Here is a 20,170-nt window from a genome sequence, read left to right on the forward strand (position 1 = left end):
CTAGAAGCGAGGACACCTGAGTCCCGACTGACCTATTCAGCCCAGTGGCCCCTGTGGGTTCCAGGTAACTAGCCAGCACCTTTCCTTACGCCCCCTTTTACCCCACCCCGCCTAAGCTCCGCTGCAGGTCAGTAACTCTGATCTCCGGCGCCCACAAGGCTCCGGCGCCCACAAGGCTCCGGCGCCGGGCTCTCGCTCTCCGAGCCTGACTGCACTTCAGGGCTCCCAGGAGGAAGCGGGGGCGGCCCTCTGGCCACGCTCAGTTCTCTGCCGGGGGTGGGGGCGGGGGGGGATGGCTGGCAATGAAACCTGGGAAAACATGCCTGGCGTCAGACCTAGCCTTCCGCCCCTAACAGACGCCCAGAGCACCACGCGGCTTCCCCGGAAGGAGGCGCTGTGGCACCACCAACCCACCGGGCCGGAGGCTAACGCCACAACCAAAGAGCGGAGGTGGGCGTCCCAGGAGCCCCGCCCACGTCCTTTGCTGGGGGCCGCTTTTCCTGGGGGGTTCGCCCGCTGAGCTCCTTCAAGCGACCAGCTCAGCACGCACCTCGCCAGGTCAGGGTCTCTGAGAGACTCAGGGTTTTCCCTTTAAGGGTCGGGGGTGCTGTAGGAAGAGCTCGGCGTGCAGGACGAACCACCTGCTCCAGTTTCTGGTCTGGAGGTTTGGGGTGCGGCCCTGAGGGAGGGCTCCCTGCTTACAGTCCCAGACCATCCGAGAATCATTTGGCCTCGGGGCGCTGATGGGGAAGATGGGAAGAAATGGACTCAGATTTGAGCCAAGAAAGACGGACAGGAAAGAAAGAATACGAAAGGAAAACGCACGCCACTGCGTGCCCAAGAGCCTTGGGATAAATGAAATCAGACAATTGTATTATTGAAAAGTCGGAGTAATGAAGATTTGGGGAGGAGCGCCTGGCACCTGTATAAATGTCTGCTGAATGAACGACAGAGTGGTAGACAGAATCAGAGAGCGGAGGCTCCTCTTGAAGCGAACGGGGCAGAAAGGAGTTAGAAGGGAATTTCACAGCGTCCTCTGAACCCGGCCTGCGGATAGCCGGAGGGAAGATAGGGGCGGTATTTCGAGGCTGGGTTCGGTGCGAGCTAGGAGAGTGGTTCCACGGAAGGGGCGTGGCCTCAGGGCCATTAATCCAGTCCCAGTTTCATTTTGCTACTCCTCAGTCTAAACGGCTGGGCGCGGCCAGTGCGCCTGCTGAGCCTGGTGAGTTCGTTGCCGCGGTGATGGGCTTGGTGGAGGCTTTCCAGGGGTGAAGAGGCGGGGCGCTGCTGTAGTCGCCATGGTGATAGCAGCCGAGGACAGTTTCTGTGCGGAGTGCCTTGGGGACGCGGGATACCGGTGGGGGTAAGCAGCCGAGTGACGAAACAAAGGAGGTGGGGCCTGAGGAGAGAATGCTACAGTCAGGGCTATGGGCGGGGCAAACAAGGGGGCGGGGAGCCAAGTTCTGTTCGCTGAGCAGCTAGACCAGGCGGTCTGGAGTGGAACTAGACAGCAGCGATCTTTAACCCGCATATAAATGAATGAAAGAAAAAAAAAAAAAAAAAAAGACTTGGTTCCTGAGGGAGTTGGGATGGCTTGTTGGATGGATGAATGAACGGATAAGTACCTGGCCCTCACTCACTTGTGACAGCTGGGAGGGAAACACCTGACCCTCTCGGGGGAGTCGAGCAAATCCTCAGCCCAATCACCAAGCCCTGAGCCTACTCCCGCAACTCACACTGAAAGCAGCGCAGGGCGAGCCCGGGCCCAGCCCAGGGCCCACCTCTCCTTCCCAGGTTTCCTGCCCAGGTGTTAATCCTTCTTTGCCCCAGCCTCCATCCTCTCTCCCCGTGTACCCAGCTCCTCGGGGGCGCCTGGGCGTCCAGACCTTGCCTGGTGCCCAGTAAGGCAAGGTCCAGAGTTCCAGCAGATGTGGGGTCTGCATCTCGGCTGTTCTTCTCCTGGGACTGTTGGAACCCTGCTATATAGGGTGAGGAGTGGACAGGGAGCTGGTCCAACCGGGGGCAGGGGGTGGTGTGTGGTGGTGGTTCTAAAAACAAAGAGCTGATGTGAGCTTTATCACGTGGGGAGTAATCTAAGGAGGTAGACTGAGGCCCCTGAGGTTTGGTGGTCCAGAATTCAAATGTTAAGCCTCCCCTCTCCCCACCCACTTCAGTTATCTGAGGGCTCTTCATGGCATCCACTGTTCTTTATGCAGGAAGAAGGGGCAGGGGGAGGTGATGGTAGAGGTCAGTCAACAGAGTCCCTAGTGGCCTTGGCCAGGAAGGGGGAGTCCTTTGTCTCCAGGGTGTGGGAGGTGGGGCTAAGTGCCCCCTATTTGCATTCAAGGAGGTTGTTACCTTAACTGAACAGACTTGTTTTCCAGGAGGCTAACTGTCCTGGTGGATCTTGGAAGGTGAAGTTCAGAACCATCCAGCTGGATCTACAGCTTCATGCTCCACACTCCCCACCCTGTTTGCCCCCTGGGATGGGACAGAGGAACAGAGTGCCAGTATCAACTCTCCAGTGTTTGCTAAAGGTGGAGCATTCTGGAGCTGTGGCCACCTCTTCTCTTTTGACCCCAATTATCAGGTATATCACCTGACAAGTCTCAGATCACCCTTCCAGTGGAGACTCAGTATGCCCCCACTGAAGGAGCTGGTGAGCTGGTGAGGGCAGACAGCCTCTGCCCAGAGACTGAGGAGGAGCTTCATGCCCTGGGGTTCCAGGAGACACTGATATTAGCCAGAAGCTATCTAGGATATCAGAACATTGTTGCTTGCCCACGTTGAGCTTGTTCAAAACAGAGGGCCAAGGAGGGTAACCCTGGGAGCGTTTCAGCTAAAAGAGGTTTCCCAAGAAGAAGGTGGCCAGGCAACAAACTGACAGGTGGGAGGAAAACTCATTCTGTTCCATGAAGTCTGAGGATTGGAAATAGGACAGAAGTTACAGGAAGCCAATTTCCTTGGGTTCACCTTAGGGATTTTCTTCTAATAGCGTCCAGAAAGGTGAAGTGTGGCTCTGGGAAGCCTCAGTCCCTGGCAGGCCCTGTCACTGAACTGCAACAGATGCGTGAAAGCGACAAAGGCACGGTGAAGAGGTGTGTAGGGTTTGCCGCAGAAGACATGGGGAGTGGGCTGTTCCTCACTCCCCCTTGGAACAGCAAGAGCTGAGTAAGGAAAACTGGTGATACTTAAGGTGAAGCCATGAAGGTTGGAGCTGGAAATCTGTAGAAGAGCCAAGTAGGGGAAATCAGGTACTAGAAAACACTTTGTAAGTGAAAGCTCTGGAGCTCTTAGCAAAGAGGGGGCAACCGTGAGCTCCTACAGTGGCTGCAGGGTTATGCAGGAAGGACTGGGGCGCAGGCTAGGGAGGCTGCACGTGTGATACTACTAGACACACTAGCCAGTGGGGAGGCTTGGGGACCCACTGCATGAGGATAGCTCAGGTTGGGGGCTGGAGGCCTGGGAGAACAGCAGGGATGGGGAGGGTTAAGTTGGCCGGCTGGAGTCAGGTTCCCCAAAGCCCGGCTCTTTGCAGCTTCAGCTGTCACCACTACTGGCCCCAAGCTCCTGGACACTTGGAAAGTCACACAATTAGCCAGCCTGTAGAAAAAATACCTTTTTATTAATTATTAGGAATCATCCATTCACTGAATGCGGGGTATATGTTGGGGAAGGTTAGGTACTGCCAGATGGATGAGGGGAAACGTGCAATAGGGCAGTGAAAAGGGGGACAGCCCCCCACTTTCCACAAACTATAAATAGCAATGTGAACACAGAGAATCACAAATAAGAAGAGCCTTCCTCATGTCTCCTCCTATCCCACTCTTTCAGAACGAGTCCCACTGTGGTCCCTAGAGGCGCCAGGGCATCTGGAAGTTCGGGGCCGGGAGCGGGGTGCAGTGCGTGGCCTCGAAGTTGTGCAGATACTTCTGAGCCTGAAGGAAGAGGGCAGGACAGGTGGGGTGCAGAGCACTGCAGTATACAGCACCCTCAAACACCTCCACAGCCTCTGAAACCACCTCCCACACCCTACAAGCTGCCACTTCCAATGCTTACATGGTATCCCCTGTCTCCAAGCCCCCTGGCCATCCCGGCACCCCCTTCCTGCCCGCCACCCCTCAGCTCACCAGAAACAAGGCCAGCTGCCGCCTTCCGTCTGCACTCATGTCCTCCCCTGTGGAGAAGAGCCGCTCACACATGAGCCATACATCTGGGTATTCATCCCCCTTCCTGGCTTCTTCCCAACACCCCCTCCTGCCACAGGACGTCCTTACCCACACTCCAGGGGAAGTCAGGCCCGTGCTCTGCCTGGTAGGAGCGGAGGACGGACAGGCACCAGTCCTCCTCCACCTCCCAACGGCTATAAATCGAGGCTGCTCAGGGAGAGAAAGGAGGGCTTGTCAGTGACCTGGCCTGGCCAGGCCCCCACCCAAAGGCCTCACCGCATCCCCCTGCACCTTCCTCCAGCTGTGAGGAGGCTTCCAGCCACTGCCTCACCACTCGAAGACCCTCCTCTGCCATTACACGGGGATACCTACAGAGGGAGCAACAGGACGAGAGGTCAGGACCCAATTCTCTTCACTCCTCATCCCTAAACCCTCTTCCCTCCCTCCCTTGCCACGCCAGTGTCAGTAAACACATGCACACACACGTGCAGGCACGCACACACACTCCCGCTTACCGATACTGTAGGAGCTTCAGCAGGAGGTCATTGCCTCGGTTGGACATGATGTCCTCAGGAACCCTGGGGGTGAGAACAGTGTACACTGGAGGGGCTGGAGGTTGGGGAGGAAGGGTCTGGATACCTAGGTTTCTGGTGGGCAGAGGTGGGAAGGGCAACTTCCTAGCTACATCTGGGATCTAGGAGGGCAGAGGCTCCCAGGCACTCACGTGGTGGTGATGATCTCATCCTTGGTTCTGCGGATCAGCAACACAGGGCCCTGGTACCTTCAGAGGACAGTGTGGTGCTCAGAGGGAGAGGGGACAAGTGGCCACCCCACCCTTGCACTGGCTGCAGCCTAACCCCCTACTATAGCAGGGCCCCACAGGCTAACCCTTCACTCAGGGGTGAGAAAATATTTAAGAACAGTCATGGCCCACATTCTGGCCTTACTGGGAGATCTGCTTCAATACCCAGCAAAGCCTGTACAGTGGGGAAGTGGGGAAGGGAGTTACACGCCGGTTACTGGCCTGCCCTCACCTGCACAGCTGTTCTGCATTGTTCAGATTGAGATGCTGCCTCACGGTCCTGGTCACAAGGCCCCCTAGAGTGGGATCAGAGTGACGGGATGGCAGAGACAAAGCCCTTGCACAACATATAGTTCCCCACTGTTCACAAAGAAAACTAAGGCCCCAGACAGGGGAGCCCTCCTGCTTTTTATCCCGTTGGGTGACCCACTCCCCACCTACATAAAAAGGAACCATCTCCAGTTAGAATAGTTCCCAGTTCCAGCCCACCCCTTCCCTGGAAAGGCAGGCCTGGGAGCTGCACTCACTCCAGCTATCTGGCATAACCTTCAAGGCCAAGGGCACCAAGTCATCAAAGGAGGCATCCAGGATCACAGCACTAATGTCTGGGTAGGACATGGCTGCCCATGTGGCTGGTACCAGAACAAGGAAGAAAGGTGAGGACCAAGGGGCTCCTGCCCACCACCCCACCTTTGTCCCATTGACCCTACAGGCTGACACCATCATCTCTACTAGGTTAGCCCCAGGTGCCCCTTAACCCCTCACTTCACTTGGCCAGGGCACTGTATGGAGGAGACGGAGAGAGAATATCAAAGTGCATCGAAGACCACGTGCAGAGGAAAACTTCACTTCCCTGATCTCCCCCCTCCAGGACCCTGGTCTGCTTCTTTTCGTAATGGGCATAAGGTAGAAGGAAATGCGAACGTATACAAATAGGATACCATCTTCCAGACACACGCAGATATCCCTCCTCCATCCTCTCCTCCCTTAAGCCTCTACCCCACTGCTGGGCTCTCAGGGCATTTCCCTACTGCTCTTTGAGGGGGGTGGGGGTGGCATAATTTGCCCGGGGAGGGGGGTAGGCTGGTACCAGTGAAGCCACCGATGGACCAGGCATAGATGATGATGTCCTGGGGCTGGAAGCCCAGGCGGTGGATGGCAAACTGGACCACCACATCCATGGCATTGGCCTCATTCTGAGGAAATGGCACCCCCTGCAGGAAGAAGGGCAAACGCAGGAGTGGGTTAGCACCAGAGGCTGGTTCATGGGCCACTTGCACGCTTCCAGCACAGAGCTACCCTCCAAGAGACAGAGGGTGCAGAAGAGAAGGGTGGCGAGAGGGCCCGCACTCTCCAGAAATGCCACTTCTCACTGTGGGGTGGCGTCATGGTTCCCTGCCCTTGGCACCCAGGTGACAGATGAGTGAGAGCCACCAGAGAAATATACACCCCTTTTCCTAATTCCAGTGGCTGACCAGAGGGAGACAGACCATAACCATAAATTCAGGAAAAGAAAGGGATTTCAGAGAGTGTCTCACCGTGCTTCCAGCAAAGCCTGGATGATTCCAGCCCAGGACAGAATATCCAGCTGCAACACAGGAGGAGGAGGAGGGGCTATGACCTTGTGGCCCACACCTCCCCCACCTCCAGCCCCGGGGGAAAGGCCAACACAATATGGGAGCTCTAAACAACCCCAAATTTAGAGGTGAGTAACTCCAAGCTTTCTCAGAATGGGGAGATGACACCAGAGGTTCTGAGGCAGTAGAAGGGAGAGATGTGATTATGTCATGGGGACAGAATGAAGGCCATAATGTTAGGGACACAGCCCAAAGGGAGGGAATGTAAGGTTGGCAAAGCGAATGGGGAGTAAACTTTCCCCCCAAATGTGAGAATTTCAAACCTCACTCAGACAAGGTGATCTGGCCCAGGGAAGTTATACTGGTGTGGGAAGGTGGGGACATTCCATTCCAAAGGGCAGAGATGAGTATTGTGCCCTGGGCCTACCTTCCAGAGGTGTAGAAATGCAGCCCACCTCATAGAAGCCCGCGTTCCCCTCACAGCAGATCACCTACGGAAGGAAGCAGGAAGAAGGGCTGGGAAGGAGCCAAGCTGGGACTGAAAATCCCCTGTGTGGCAGGACGTGGGAGCTTTACAGGGAAGAGGAAAGGGCCTGTTGTCTTCAACGGGAATAGAAACTTCTAATTTTACAAGGTGCATGAGAGGCAGAGTGGATGCAAAAGCTTAGCAAACTGAGGAAGACGAACTGCTCGACCACTCAGCAGTGTCGTTTTCCTTGGAAGACCACCGGAGGACAGCTCTCAGAAATGGGGTTATGGATATTTTTTTCCTGTCTAGTTTTTGGGTCTATTTTTTTCATGACTGTTTCTTTTGTGTGGCATGCCAATCACTTTCCATCTCTGGGCCTCAGACTTAGAGTCAGATAAACTTTAATTTCATGGGGCCCCGAGCCCAAACTCAGAGATGGTGGAGCTTGCATGGATTCTCATAGCAGCTGGGCAGTGCCGGAACCAGGAGTCAGCTCCCTGGACTGCTGACTCAGTGCTCTTTCCATGGCTCCCTCATGGAGGCAGGATATACTGGAGGCCAGGCTACCTGGGTTCAAATCCCAGCTCTCTCACTTACTGTGTGGTCTGGGAAAATTATCCCAGGCTCAGTTTCATCATCTGTAAAATGGGCTCTCCTAAAAATAGTACCTCTTCTGCAGGGTTGTTTTGAGGATTAAATATATGCCTTCTATGTGATAAATGCTGTCTAAGTGGTGACTATTACAAGATTACTTTTTGGTCCTTGAATGTCAACTCCTACTTCATCTATTTCCCTGTGGTAGGGTTTTCCTACACCAACATGTCTTGAGGGTGGGGTGGGAGATGGGATTATCCCCAGATGTACTTCTTAGGGCTGCTGTAGAACTGAGGTCCCCAGAACCTCCACTGCTCTCCCCGCACCACTTTTGGCCTGGGCTCCCTGCTCCCTCTCACCAGCTTCTGTCCCTGAGGCTCAGCTGTCCCCCGCCGGTCCACAAACATGGTGTCAATCTCGTTGCCATCGCAGGCCAGCAGCTTTGCCCGGCGCCCGTTGCACTGAGTGGGGGAGATGTTGTGAGGGGCAGGAGGTCACATCCCTGGTAGGGGGAGAAGGACCATCGGGGGTGGGGTGGGGGCAGGGGGCCTCACCTCTTCCACCAGCCGGGCCTGGCCCTGCAGCAGCATGGGCATGAGGGCCTTCTGGAGCAGGTACACTGAGCCTGGATATAGCATCCGGCGCCCCAGAGTGTGCGCCACCAAGTAGCTGTGGGGAACATGGGGTTAACGAACCCTTGACCTCAGTAGGACCCAGGGATCATCCTAGCCCTAGCACTCAGAGACTCTGGGGCCTGCTTCACCCCTGACCTTTATAGTTTTGTTTCTTGACCTTTACAGCTTTGTTCTCTTCTTTCAGGACATAATGAAGTAATATATGTACCAGGCTGGTGTTCTTCAAAATTTTTTTTACTACAACTTTTATAATATGCACATTTTATATTGTGGCCCGGTACACACATCTATATTTAGAATATTGAAAATTTTAGGAGATAATATTTTCTATATGCGATAAGTAATTCTTATTAATTAAGAGAGAGGGAGATACAGAATTGGAAGCAGGCTCCAGGCCGGGAGCTGTCAGGACAGAGCCTAATGCGGGGCTGGAACTCACAGACTGCGAGATCATGACCTGAGCCGAAGTTGGCCGCTTAACCGACTGAGCCACCCAGGCGCCCCTATTCTTTTTAATTTGTAAATGTTTATTTATTTATTTAGAGAGAGTGTGTGCACAGGTGGGGGAGAGAGAGAGAGAGGCAGAGAGAGAGAGAGAGAGAGAGAGAGAGACAGGGAGAGAGAGAATCGCAAGCAGGCTCCACACTCAGCGTGGAGCCTGACACGGGGCTTGATCTCACGACTGTGAGATCATGACCTGAGCCGAAATCAAGAGTCAGATACTCAGCCAACTGAGCCACACACGGACCCCAAAGCAAAGTTATTATTAACTATGATTCTGTTAATGTATAAATGCAACTTATTTAAAGGCCCCCTATAATACTTTAAAAAATGACAGCTGTAATTCACTCGGTTTCAAGATTCATGAATGGACGGTAGTTTGAAATACACCACACTAGACTGCAGACTCCACCAGGGCAGAGACCTGACTGTTCTGTTCTGCAATATGCCCTATTCTGCCACGTAGCAGGTGGCTAGAGCCTGACAAAGAGGGGCTTAATAAATATTTACTGAACAAATGCACTAATCTAGACAGATAAGCTGTGGTAGGTATCTGAAAAAGACAATTAACCATTTCCAGTTAATCCTGAAATAGGATTTGTCCCCAGAAAAAAACAGGTATGTACCACCCTGTCCAGCATCCCCTCAAAACTGCAAATTTGGTTTGTCCCTCTGACCAATCGTCACACAGGCAACACTGATCACTAAATCCATCCCTTTCCTTGGTATCTTGGAACTGCCTCCCAGCCCCCAACAATAGAAAATTACCACAGCATCTGCTCTACTGTAAGGGAGGAAGGCTTACTGTTGTCACTTCTGACATCATCAGTAGCCACAACTTGGGCTTTGCTGTCAAGTACCCAGGCAAAGTAGTAACCCTTCTGAATATGTTACTCTACTTAATATACCAATCCTATAAAGTGCGTTATTCATGGATGCAGAAATTGTAGCTTGCTTAAGGCAGAAGAATCTAGGAGTAAAGAGGCCAGGTCAGGGGCACAGCTGTCACCAGATGCCACTCCAGCTAAGGCTATGTGTCTCCACCACACTCTCAACCTCATTGTTCTCTCTCAGCCTCGTTAGAAGGGCTTTTGTGGGGTGTCTGGCTGGCTTAGTCGGTAAAGCATGTGGCTCTTGCTCTTGGGGTCGTGAGTTCAAGGCCCATGTTGGGTGTAGAGCTTACTTAAATAAATTTTAGCAGCACCTGGGTGTCTCAGTCAGTTAAGCGTCTGTCTTTGGCTCAGGTCATGATCTTGCCATTCGCGGGTTCGAGCCCCACACTGGGCTCTCTGCTGTAAGCACTGAGCCCACTGTGGGACCTCTGTCTTTTCCTCTCTCTGCCCCTCCCCAGCTCTCTCTCTCAAAAATAAATAAACATTTATAAACAAGTAAATTAATTAATTAAAAATAATAATAATAAAATAAAAGAGCTTTTGTGTCAGAAAGAATTATTAATATCCCAACCCTTCATTCACCATCTGTGAGACTACACCTCCCTGAGCCTCTTTTCTTCACATATAAATGTAGATTAAAAACCATCACAAATAATACAAAATACATAGCACTAGGCCCAATAAATGGCCGCTATTTTATCCATAGCACCCAGTCCTGGAGTCCTCACCCGATGTCCCCTCCACCCCAGATGGCCTCTCTTCCCTGCTGCTTCTCACCTGGTGATCTGACAAGGCAGCTTCTTGACCCGGTTGAGGAGAGTGTCTGCTGTCCCCCGATGCAGGGGCTCTGGGCGAAGCAGGGCCACACCCTGGCGGGAAGGGCCCCCTCGAGACTCCTTCCTGAGGATGGAAAGATGTAGGGGAGGTTGGAGTCAGAAGCAGCAAGCTGAGGTCCAGGAATGAGGAGATGGCACTGGAAAGGAGGCCCTGGGGCCCAAGATGGGGATGGAGGTGTGGGACAGGACAGAGCAGGATGGAGTGAAAGAACTGGGGCCTCACCGGCTGCTGGGCTCTTCCCAGTGGAAGTCCACTGGCCAGCTCTTGAAGTCAAAGTTGTAGTTGGCGAGCTGCCTCTGTGGTGGGCAGGGAGAGAAAGAGGAGGGGAGGAAAAGGGAAACTAAGAAATTGGGGTAGGCCCACCTACCCACCCTTGGCACCCTCATCCACAGGACTGGCCCCCACACATCACAGGGAGACAAGTCGAGGTCAACACACTCCTAGTTCATAGAGGGTAAGCTCTGTCACAGCCAGAAAAATCAGGCAAGAGAGGATACCCTATCAGGTATCAAAACTGGCCTGTCTGCTTCCAGAAGAACTACTCAACACTCTTTGCTTTTCCAAAATATAAAACTGACCCACCCCAAGAAGGGGTGGCTGGAGGTGCTGGTGCTTTTGAGGGAGGAAGTGGGGGCGGGGTCTGTTGGCTGGTCATACCCCTTTCCCCCACCGGGTCCTTTACATGATGTTGCCCTAGAGGATCAAAATGACTGTCCTAAGGTTGGGTGAGAGGGAACAAGGGAAAGTAATGTCTACAGTGAGTGGTTCCTTTGCACTGGAATCACCTCCTGAACGAAGCCCTCTCTGCTCCATCCTCACAGCCACCTCCCTTCTCTCACCTTCGGCAGCCATGTGCTGGTGATGCCAGCCAGGCTATCGATGCCTCCAGTCACCCCACGAAGTCTGTCCACGTGCTCTCTGAGGGTGGCGGGAGCTGTGTCTGACTCTCTGCTGTACCCCCTCCCTCACCCTGAGAGCTCCCAGTGCTCTATTTTGAGAGCTCTTTTTATTTTCTGTCACAGGAAATTTTTTTGACATTTTCAAAAATAACTTGACTAAGGAAGAACAACAGAAACACTGTACAAAAATGTAAATGGCAAAACAAAACAAAATGGAAGAAAAGCAAATTTCAAGCAGGCTTTGCTCAGACCAGGCCTCAAATCCAGACCCAGCCCCTTCCTTTGCTCTGTGACTCTGCTTGTCACTTAACCTCTTTTTTCCTGTGTCCTCAGAGGTATAATAATGCCACCTCGTGTGGCTATTGTGAGGATTGGGAAGGGCGTACGCAAAATGCCTCAGACAGCGGCGTGGTAGAGCTTCATTACGTAGCTCTGTAAACGGCAGCGTGGAACAACCAGTAACACGATGATGGTAGGGTCACAGCTCTTTGATCCCAGGAATCCCTAACAGGGAAGAGCTTTATAGGGCCCCAAAGCCCCTTCTCAAAGATAATCACACTCCAGCACCAGCTGGGCTGGCACAACTCCAAGGACACTATGCCCTGGCTTTTCTCCCTCCTGGCACCACGCTGTGCTTCTGGGCACAACAGTGGACACACCTGTCCATCTTGACCCATCCCTGAACAAAACTAGCATGGTGTTCAATGCACACAGCCAAAATAAACAACACTTACAGAACCGAGCTGCTGTGACAGAGAGAAGACCCCCATCTAAGATGTGGAATATTTCCACATCTAGACAATTCTTACAGATGGAGGGGAGAAGGGTGGAGGATTGTTCTAGTGGAACATCCCATTAGAAGTGGTAGGGAGGAAAATTCTCTGGGTGGACAGTTCACTTGCACAGGGGAGAAGGGCTACAGCAATGTGCAAGCAAAAACCTACTGCCATGGGTGGCAACACAACTCCTCGCCCTGGCAGAAGCTGGTGCCCAGTGCTCTGGAGAGGCAGCTGAGAAAGCTGCTGCCAGGGCACCTGTCTGGCACCTTTCCTGGGACCCCTTACCTTGTTTTCTGCAGAGTGGTTCCTATGTGTTGCTTCCAAGATGGTGATGAACTGCCGGTACTGGGGGTTGGTCCAGCGGCCGATGCCTGGTAGAGAGAGGATAGGAGACAGTGTTAGGAAAACTGGGAAGAGCAAGCTGAGTAAGTTTCAGGAAGAGGATTGGAGATGGGCATGGAGAAGGCCCTGGAAAGGGAAGTGGGAGGGAAAGGAACAGGTGGCCCAGGGTCTGGGGAAATAGGAGAGTTGAGCTGACCCCCTTCCTCCATATCTAGCAACTGGCTTCAGTGTTCTGCTACCCAGCTTCTTCAGTTTGTTTCTTTATAGGCTGGCAACCCTCAACGTTCCAGAATGTTCACTTTGCTAGTCATGCAACCTTACTGTTGCATGCAACACACCGTCATGCAACCTTACTGTTCATCCTTGTGAACACTGAGTCTTTTTTTCCCTGCCACCCTTCTTCACTGCTTGCTTTCCATCTCTTTTCTGTATAGTCTAACTCCCTGCCATCTGGCCTCATGGCTCCTGCTCTTGCCCCGTAATCACTTCCTCACTGAATCCGAAGTCTCCTTCCTCCATCCCCACTCTCTTGCAACTATGCCTCTCTACACTATTCCTGTCCCCTGAGACTCCTTCTCTGCTTCCTGGGTCCATCTTTGCCACCTTCTGAATCCTGGACCGCTCCTCCCCTGCCTCCATTCTACTTCCCTCTCTGAAATAAGAGCCATCCTCAACACTGCACTCATTCCTCTCTTCACCTGGCCCTTTGGTGATCACATCTGCTCTCCCTTCACTGCCAAGGAGTCTCAAACCCTGACTTCTCCTGCTTCCGTTGACCCGACAGGTGTCATGTGCCAGGCACTGTCCTGACATGGGAGATAGCAGGAAACAAGACACACAGGTCCCAGCCCAGAGAGCTAGCACTTTGGCTGGGGGTGGGGTGGGGCTGGAGAAAGACAATAAGCAAGTAAACAAGAACATTTCAGAGAGGATTAAGTGCCATAAAGAAAAGAAAACCAGAACCAACTAGAATGCTATTATTATCAAGGGTGGGTAGAGACCCCAGACAATATTAAGAATGAAGGAAGGTGCAGAATGATTTGTATAATGTGATGCCATTTGTGTCAAAAAGGCAAAATGCACAAATGAATGGCTATATATGGTTTATGCTTACCATATTTCATAGATTCTAAAATGCATAGTTTTTCACATTTGAAAACTGAAATTGGAATGTATTTTACAATTCCTAACAGCTTAGATTTGATCAAATGAGGTATATCTTTCATAAAAGGATAAAAATGTGGACCAGGAAAGAAACCACACCAAGTGACAATGGTTACCTCTGGGGAAAGAGGAACACAGAAGTGGGGAAGATTCCAACAGGAATGCCAACTCTGAATGCAATGCTTCAGAACTTTATTGACAAAAAGTATGTGAAGCTACATGACAGAATATAAGCATTTCAGTTCATGACACTTTGTTCTCTGGACTTCTCTATATTTAATTTATGTACCCAAATTAAGAATAAATAAAATTTGGGCTGCCTGGGTGGCTCAGTTGGTTAGGCATCCAACTCATGATCTCATAGTTCTTGAGTTCGAGCCCCACATCAGGCTCTCTGCTGTCAGCACAGAGCGCACTTCAAGATCCTTGGTCTCCCTCTCTCTGCCCCTCTCCCACTCATTCTCTCTCTCTCCCTCTCAAAAAAAAAAAAAAAAACTTAAATAAATATGTAAAATTTAAAAATAAGACAAAACCCAGGACTGGGAGCTACTTTTAGGTGAGGTGGTCAGGGAACGCCTCTCTGATGAGGGAGCCCACCCCAATGGAGATCAGGAGGCAGGACACCGCAGGCAGAAGGTCCCCGCCCCAGGCTGGATATGACTGCAGCCATGCAGCTCCTAGTCTACCACCTCTCTCCAAGCATCCCCTCACCCAGTTTTCTTCACGTGCATCGGCCGAGGGGCAATGATTTGGACTCTCTTCATTTTTAAGTTGTGAGATATAACATACGTGTGTCCAATATATATCCAGTTTAAAAAATACGAAGCAAACATTCCTGTGACCATCACCCAAGTCAAGGAAGAGAACAAAGTCACGTCCCTCCAGGAGCCCTCCCCATCCTGTTCCCTCCCTCTCCCAGGTAATCACTCTCCTGACTTTCAAGATAAGCATGCCTGTGTTTTGCCACTTCTGTATGCGTCCCTCTTGAACTTTACATAAGTAGAAACACACTGCATACATCATTTGTTAGTCTTCTTTTAAAAAAAATTTTTTTGGGGCGCCTGGGTGGCGCAGTCGGTTAAGCGTCCGACTTCAGCCAGGTCACGATCTCGCGGTCCGTGAGTTCGAGCCCCGCGTCAGGCTCTGGGCTGACAGCTCAGAGCCTGGAGCCTGTTTCGGATTCTGTGTCTCCCTCTCTCTCTGCCCCTCCCCCGTTCATGCTCTGTCTCTCTCTGTCCCAAAAATAAATAAACGTTGAAAAAAAAAATTAAAAAAAAAATTTTTTTAATGTTTATTTATTTTTGACAGAGAGAGAGAGACAGAGCATGAATGGGCTAGGGTCAGAGAGAGAGGGAGACACAGAATCTGAAACAGGCTCCAGGCTCTAAGCTGTCAGTGTAGAGCCGACGCAGGGTTCGAACTCATGGACCGCAAGATCATGACCTGAGCCAACGTCGGACGTTTAACCGAGTCAGCCACCTAGGCGCCCCTTGGTAGTCTTCTTCTTGCATTCAACATTACAATTGTGAGACTCATCTGTGTTGCTGAGTGTAGCTTCAATTTGTTCATTTGCATTGCTGTATTGTGTTCTGCCCTAGAACTAGACTCCCTGCCATCCTACTATTTGTGGCCATGGACTTGTTTCCAGTTTCGGATTATTACAAACATATATACGGACATATGTGGAATTATTGTAGAATATATGCATCTCTTCTAGATAATAGCAAAGTGTTCTGCCAATTAGCTTTTCATACTTACAACCAGGCCCTTTAAGAAAAAGATCATGCCTTCAACATTCCCAATTATTCCCCCTCAGGGCCCAACACAAAACTGTATTTGCAGAAGTGACTTCATAAATATTTACCCAGTGAGGGACAGATCCAAACCAGGCTCCCTCTCAACCTACCTCGGAGGCAGGCCACTCCTGCCAGGAGTAGCAGCAGTGTCCCCGCATAGTGAGAAAACGGCACCACTTTGGACAAGCTCAAGTAACCTGGGAGGGGAGAGGCATCACATGAGAAGCTCTCCCCACTGCCCCAACCCCCACCCCGTACCCTCTCTTTGGGACAGCCATGCCCTCTGAGGAAGAAGATGCCTGATGGAAGAGGGAAGCCAAGCCATCCTCTCAGGTCCCCTCTCCTCTTTAGGGGGGGTCAGCTCAGCTGCCAACAACCTGCCCACCACCTTTGAAACCACACTGACCTTTCCTGTATAAGTAGAAGAAGGCGAAGGGAGAGGAGTAATAAGAGATGGACCAGAAGACTGAAGCCTGCAGCAGAGAGATGGGGACAAGCAATCAATACACACACACACACACACACACACACACAGGTCTGCCATTTCCAGGCCTAACCTCTGAGCAAAGTGGATAACCTGAGGGAGATCATATCAAGTACCTATTCTGTGCATGACACAGTAGGTGCTTAATATTTGTTAAAAGGCAACGTATCAGAGCATAACAGAGGCTGGGAAAATTAGGTACGGGTTCTGTTTTCTTCCTCTCATCTCCAGACATAATTTCATCACATTGAAAGGCCAGTAGAAAGATACTCAAGTTAATCAAGCCTTTTCACTCGGCCCACTCAGGACAGCACCTGGCCTGGTCCCCAAGAGATGCACAAACGTCACCATAGGAACCCTGCCAGAGAAAACAGCTGTCTTTGCAGCCAAAGAGGTTAGTTGCCAGGGAGGACAGGTCACTGGGGACCACAGGACTCAGCACCTGCAGATGGTCCCAAAAGTAAGCACAGTTTCCTCAGGGCTCAGGCTGCCCCAGAGAAAAAAAATGCACACACCAAAGGGGACTGCCAAGTATGTGCACTTGACAGCACATCCGTGTGTGTGTTGAAGTCTCTTGCAGAGCCCAGAACATCCCCCACCCCCGGGGGCACTGCCTTCTCCCAAGCTGCGGGGGAGAAAATTCGGGAGGGCAAGTGGGTCGGAAAAGATGCAGTAGTCCCAGATGGCAGGGCAGACGTACCAGTGCCAGGATGCTGTCCGCATGCTTCTCCAGGGCACGGGGTTGATAGTACGTATCCTGCCAAAGCAGATGGCTGTGTCAAGGGCCGTGTCCATTGACAAGTCCTTCCCCTTCTCTTTTGAAAGCCCTGATTCGTGTCCTCTGGTTCTAGCCTTCAAAGCTATCCCTCCTGGGACATCCCTGTCTCCCACAGAAGCCCCTCTTCCCACCCCCCACCCCCACTCCAAACCTCATTTCCTATCCCAGACCGTGAGAACATACCGGGCTGGACTTGGGAGCAAAAGTGAAAACATCACTGGATGATTTCTGCTCCCAGTTTCAGATGGGTTGTGGGCATGTGCATATGGGGAGAGGGGTTAGAGCAGCAGAAAGGAAAGGCACCATGACAACTTTAAGAGGGAAAGAACAGAAATAACAGTGGGGTGATTAAAGAAGAGAATGTGGCTGAGGGTGGACGGTTTGTAGAGGACAGTAAACATAATCTGAGACTACCAATAAAAAGGTGGAGACCGTGTAGGGGCACAGCCTACCACCACCCTCAGCTTTCACGAATGCAAGGACCCTGGGGTCTCCAAAGTAGGTTGGGCGGTTGGGTGGGGGGCAGCAGGTCCGTGACATATTCAAGTCATGTTGAAATTCAAGGCCAGGGTAAAGGGAATATAAAACAGAACCAGGGAAGGCACCTAGCAGGAAGAAATCGAGAGTTTGACGGCAAAATCATCCAGCTCTCGAATCCGCGCAGGGTCTCTTCCAGGACGTAGAGTCAAATGGGACCAGCACGAACCACGACAGACAGGGTGGGGGGCCGCGAGAGGAAAAAGCAAGGAGTGGTAGTCGGAATGAGAAAGCGGTGGCAAACCGCGATAAAGGAGGCAGCCAGTCCGCAGGCGTGACTTTAACCCAGGAAGCACAAAGAGCACTTCGCAGACAACTGGCTTGACAACCAGGCTCCCCCGATTTCCAATAATGGGCGCTTCTGGGGAGCAAAGGCCGCAAAGGGGTTTGGGCCGTACCATGTTTTTGACCAGGGGAGAACTCGACTCACCCAGGAGCTGGAAGGGGGGGTAGTGACTGAAGTTGGAGTCTCGGGGACGCCAGACGGGGCCCTTTCCGAGTCCCTTTCCCGGTAGATTTTGTAGAGCCGGGGGCCTAGGACGCAGCTCAGCAGCTTCGCCATGGCCCCCGCTCGGGCCGCTGCTCTCCCAGCAGCAGGTCCCCCTGCTGGCCCCGCCCTTCCCCGGCCTCTAAGGTATTGCGTGCCCTTGACGTCAGCACGTACCGGCTCCGCCTCGTGCCGAGCGGAGACATTTTCCGCGCTGCCTGAGACGGGCTTCGGGCAATTGGACCTACGGGTAGAGCGATGGTCAGAAATTAGTTGGAGGCGTTCGGAACGCGGAGAGTTACAACCTTATCGGGTGTAGTCCAGTCACTTATTTCTGTCCCTTAATATTGGCAGACTCTCGAGCGAAGTGGGAACGAGAGGCAGGATTAGGAGCACTTGACCAGAGCAACGGAAAAGAAAAGGTGTCTAGGAATACATCAAATCAAAGAAATGCAAGATTTTATGAAAAGAATTACAGAAGTTTTTGAAAGAGGTAAACTGAAGGCTTGAATAAGTGGAGAGCTACGTCGCAGTCATGGATATGGATAGGAGGACTCAGTATTGTTAACGTGTGTGAAATACTGGTTTAAAAAATAAAGGATACATTATCGTTCTTAAGCGTGGATGAACCTCAAAACCGTAGTACTGACTGGAAAAAAGAAAGCCATAGATTACATACAACCTGACAGCCCGTTTCAAAAAGAAAATTTAATGGTCAAGTAAGTGCAAGATAAAGAGCAAATTTGGAATAGTGTAACACAGCATAGAGGATCTTTGAAATAGTAATACTGTTATTAAATAGACAGGTTTGTCTTTTCTTTGTACGTTACACCTACATTATATGTAAATTCTTTAGCTTTTTATTGCAGTAAGCATATATACATAAAAGTGCACCATTTGAGTATATCGATGTAATCAGCATCCAGGTAATACCGGGGGCAGGGGGGACATGGATTAAATAGGTGATGGGGATTAAGGCATGCACTTGTTGGGATGAGTACCCTGTGATGCATGGAAATGTTGAATCAGTATATTGTACACCTGAAACTATTATAACACTGTATGTCAACCAACTGGAATTAAAATAAAAAAAACATTAAAGTGGCTCCTGGGTGGCTCAGTCAGTTGACCGTACAACTTTGGCTCAGGTCATGACCTCACAGTTCACAAGTTCGAGCCCCACATCGGACTCGCTGCTGTCAGTGCAGAGCCAGCTTCTGATTCTCTGTAACCCCCCCACACACCCCCCCATCCCTCCCCTGTTCACGTGCTCTCTCTCTTCTCTCAGTAAAAAATAAAAATATAAAAATATATATGCCATATATACTACTTTAAAAGTAAATAACTTTTAAAAGTAAACACATTAAGGGGCGCCTGGGTGGCGCAGTCGGTTTAAGCGTCCGACTTCAGCCAGGTCACGATCTCACGGTCCGTGAGTTCGAGCCCCGCATCGGGCTCTGGGCTGATGGCTCAGAGCCTGGAGCCTGTTTCCGATTCTGTGTCTCCCTCTCTCTCTGCCCCTCCCCCGTTCATGCTCTGTCTCTCTCTGTCCCAAAAATAAATAAAAGCGTTGAAAAAAAATTTAAAAAAAAAAATTAAAAAAAAAAAGTAAACACATTAAGAGCTATTAGAGCTAGGGTGCCTGGGTGGCTCAGTTGTTAAGCATCTGACTTCAGCTCAGGTCATGATGTCATGATGTCGTGGTTTGTGAGTTTGAGTCCCACATCAGGTAAGCACAAGCCCTGCTTTGGGGGAAAGCTGCTTCCCTGCTTCTCCTTCTTTCTCTCTCTCTCTCTCTCTCTCTCTCTCTGCCCCGTCTGTGATTCTCTTTCCCTACCCCTCACTCACTTGTGCTCTCTCTCTCTCTCTCTACAAAAAAAAACAAAAAAAAAAAACAAAAAAAAAAAACAAAAAACTCTTAGAGCTATATGAAGATCTGTTTTGAGAATCCTATCTTACCTGGGGTAGAGAGGTGAATTGGTGAATTCTGCAAACGCTTGTTATTCTCGTCTTTTAATAGTAACGTAATATACTCATCAGGGGTTCAGAAGAGATGTGTGGTGTGCCATAAGCTACACGGAAAATCATTCTAAATTATTTATAGGGTATTGGCTGGGTGTGCAGTCTTGTACTGAGTTCTGTGGAGACCAACGTGAAGATTCAGCTTCTGCATTTATGGTTGGCATCTCTTAGGGTGAAGGAGAGAGCACAGAATGTACTTCCAGACTGAATGGAGGTGAACAGCTGTGCTCCCTTCTGTGCAGGCTTTTTAGCATGAAGAGTCTCTAATCTGTGTCCTTCAGCTGATGTAGAGTCAGAAGTGTGAGGAGATCATCTTCAGAACAGATTGGACTGGGTCTTTTACCCCTTGGGACTGGAAGGTGGTGGTCACTTTTTCCCCAGTAGACAGGAAGCTGGGCTTTATCT

General features: G+C 51.1%; 1 protein-coding gene and 2 long non-coding RNA genes across 4 annotated transcripts; 2 read left to right on the forward strand and 1 right to left on the reverse strand.

The window, feature by feature from the left end:
- Positions 1-511: 511 nt before the first annotated feature.
- LOC116738069 lies at positions 512-3,771 on the forward strand. The gene is made up of 2 exons (XR_004343616.1): positions 512-1,988; positions 2,385-3,771. It is a non-coding gene; the product is annotated as an uncharacterized LOC116738069 (long non-coding RNA).
- ABHD16A (abhydrolase domain containing 16A, phospholipase) lies at positions 3,607-20,096 on the reverse strand. 2 transcript variants are annotated; one of them, XM_030315094.1, is made up of 21 exons: positions 19,703-20,094; positions 17,687-17,987; positions 16,642-16,698; positions 15,864-15,930; positions 15,568-15,654; positions 12,441-12,526; positions 10,700-10,773; positions 10,418-10,540; positions 8,166-8,280; positions 7,971-8,072; positions 6,976-7,039; positions 6,510-6,559; positions 6,062-6,185; positions 5,499-5,603; positions 5,204-5,267; positions 4,894-4,950; positions 4,685-4,747; positions 4,461-4,537; positions 4,278-4,376; positions 4,131-4,177; positions 3,607-3,938 (listed from the first exon to the last, which is right to left on the reverse strand). In XM_030315094.1, the coding sequence occupies exons 2-21, from the start codon at positions 17,816-17,818 to the stop codon at positions 3,855-3,857; spliced, it is 1,677 nt and encodes a 558-aa protein (XP_030170954.1). In that variant the 5' UTR covers positions 17,819-17,987; positions 19,703-20,094; the 3' UTR covers positions 3,607-3,854. The 2 variants fall into 2 exon arrangements, with proteins under 2 accessions (XP_030170954.1, XP_030170955.1); XM_030315095.1 differs by lacking the exons at positions 10,700-10,773; positions 15,568-15,654; positions 15,864-15,930; positions 16,642-16,698 and having other exon boundaries at positions 19,703-20,096.
- On the forward strand, positions 6,183-7,737 carry LOC116738068. The gene is made up of 2 exons (XR_004343615.1): positions 6,183-6,676; positions 7,032-7,737. It is a non-coding gene; the product is annotated as an uncharacterized LOC116738068 (long non-coding RNA).
- Positions 20,097-20,170: the final 74 nt, after the last annotated feature.

The sequence above is a fragment of the Lynx canadensis genome, chromosome B2 (assembly GCF_007474595.2).
Source record: "Lynx canadensis isolate LIC74 chromosome B2, mLynCan4.pri.v2, whole genome shotgun sequence".
Taxonomy (NCBI): domain Eukaryota; kingdom Metazoa; phylum Chordata; class Mammalia; order Carnivora; family Felidae; genus Lynx; species Lynx canadensis.

Bases quoted from the DNA above. Each gene is read 5' to 3' on its own strand.
- ABHD16A (XM_030315094.1), bottom strand. From the start codon at position 17,818: ATGGCGAAGCTGCTGAGCTGCGTCCTAGGCCCCCGGCTCTACAAAATC. The intron at 15,655-15,863 runs GTCAGTGTGGTT...CTCCCCTCCCAG, and splicing joins CTTCTACTTATACAGGAAAG to GTTACTTGAGCTTGTCCAAA. The intron at 10,774-12,440 runs GTAAGGGGTCCC...TGCCCACCACAG, and splicing joins ACCACTCTGCAGAAAACAAG to AGGCAGCTCGCCAACTACAA.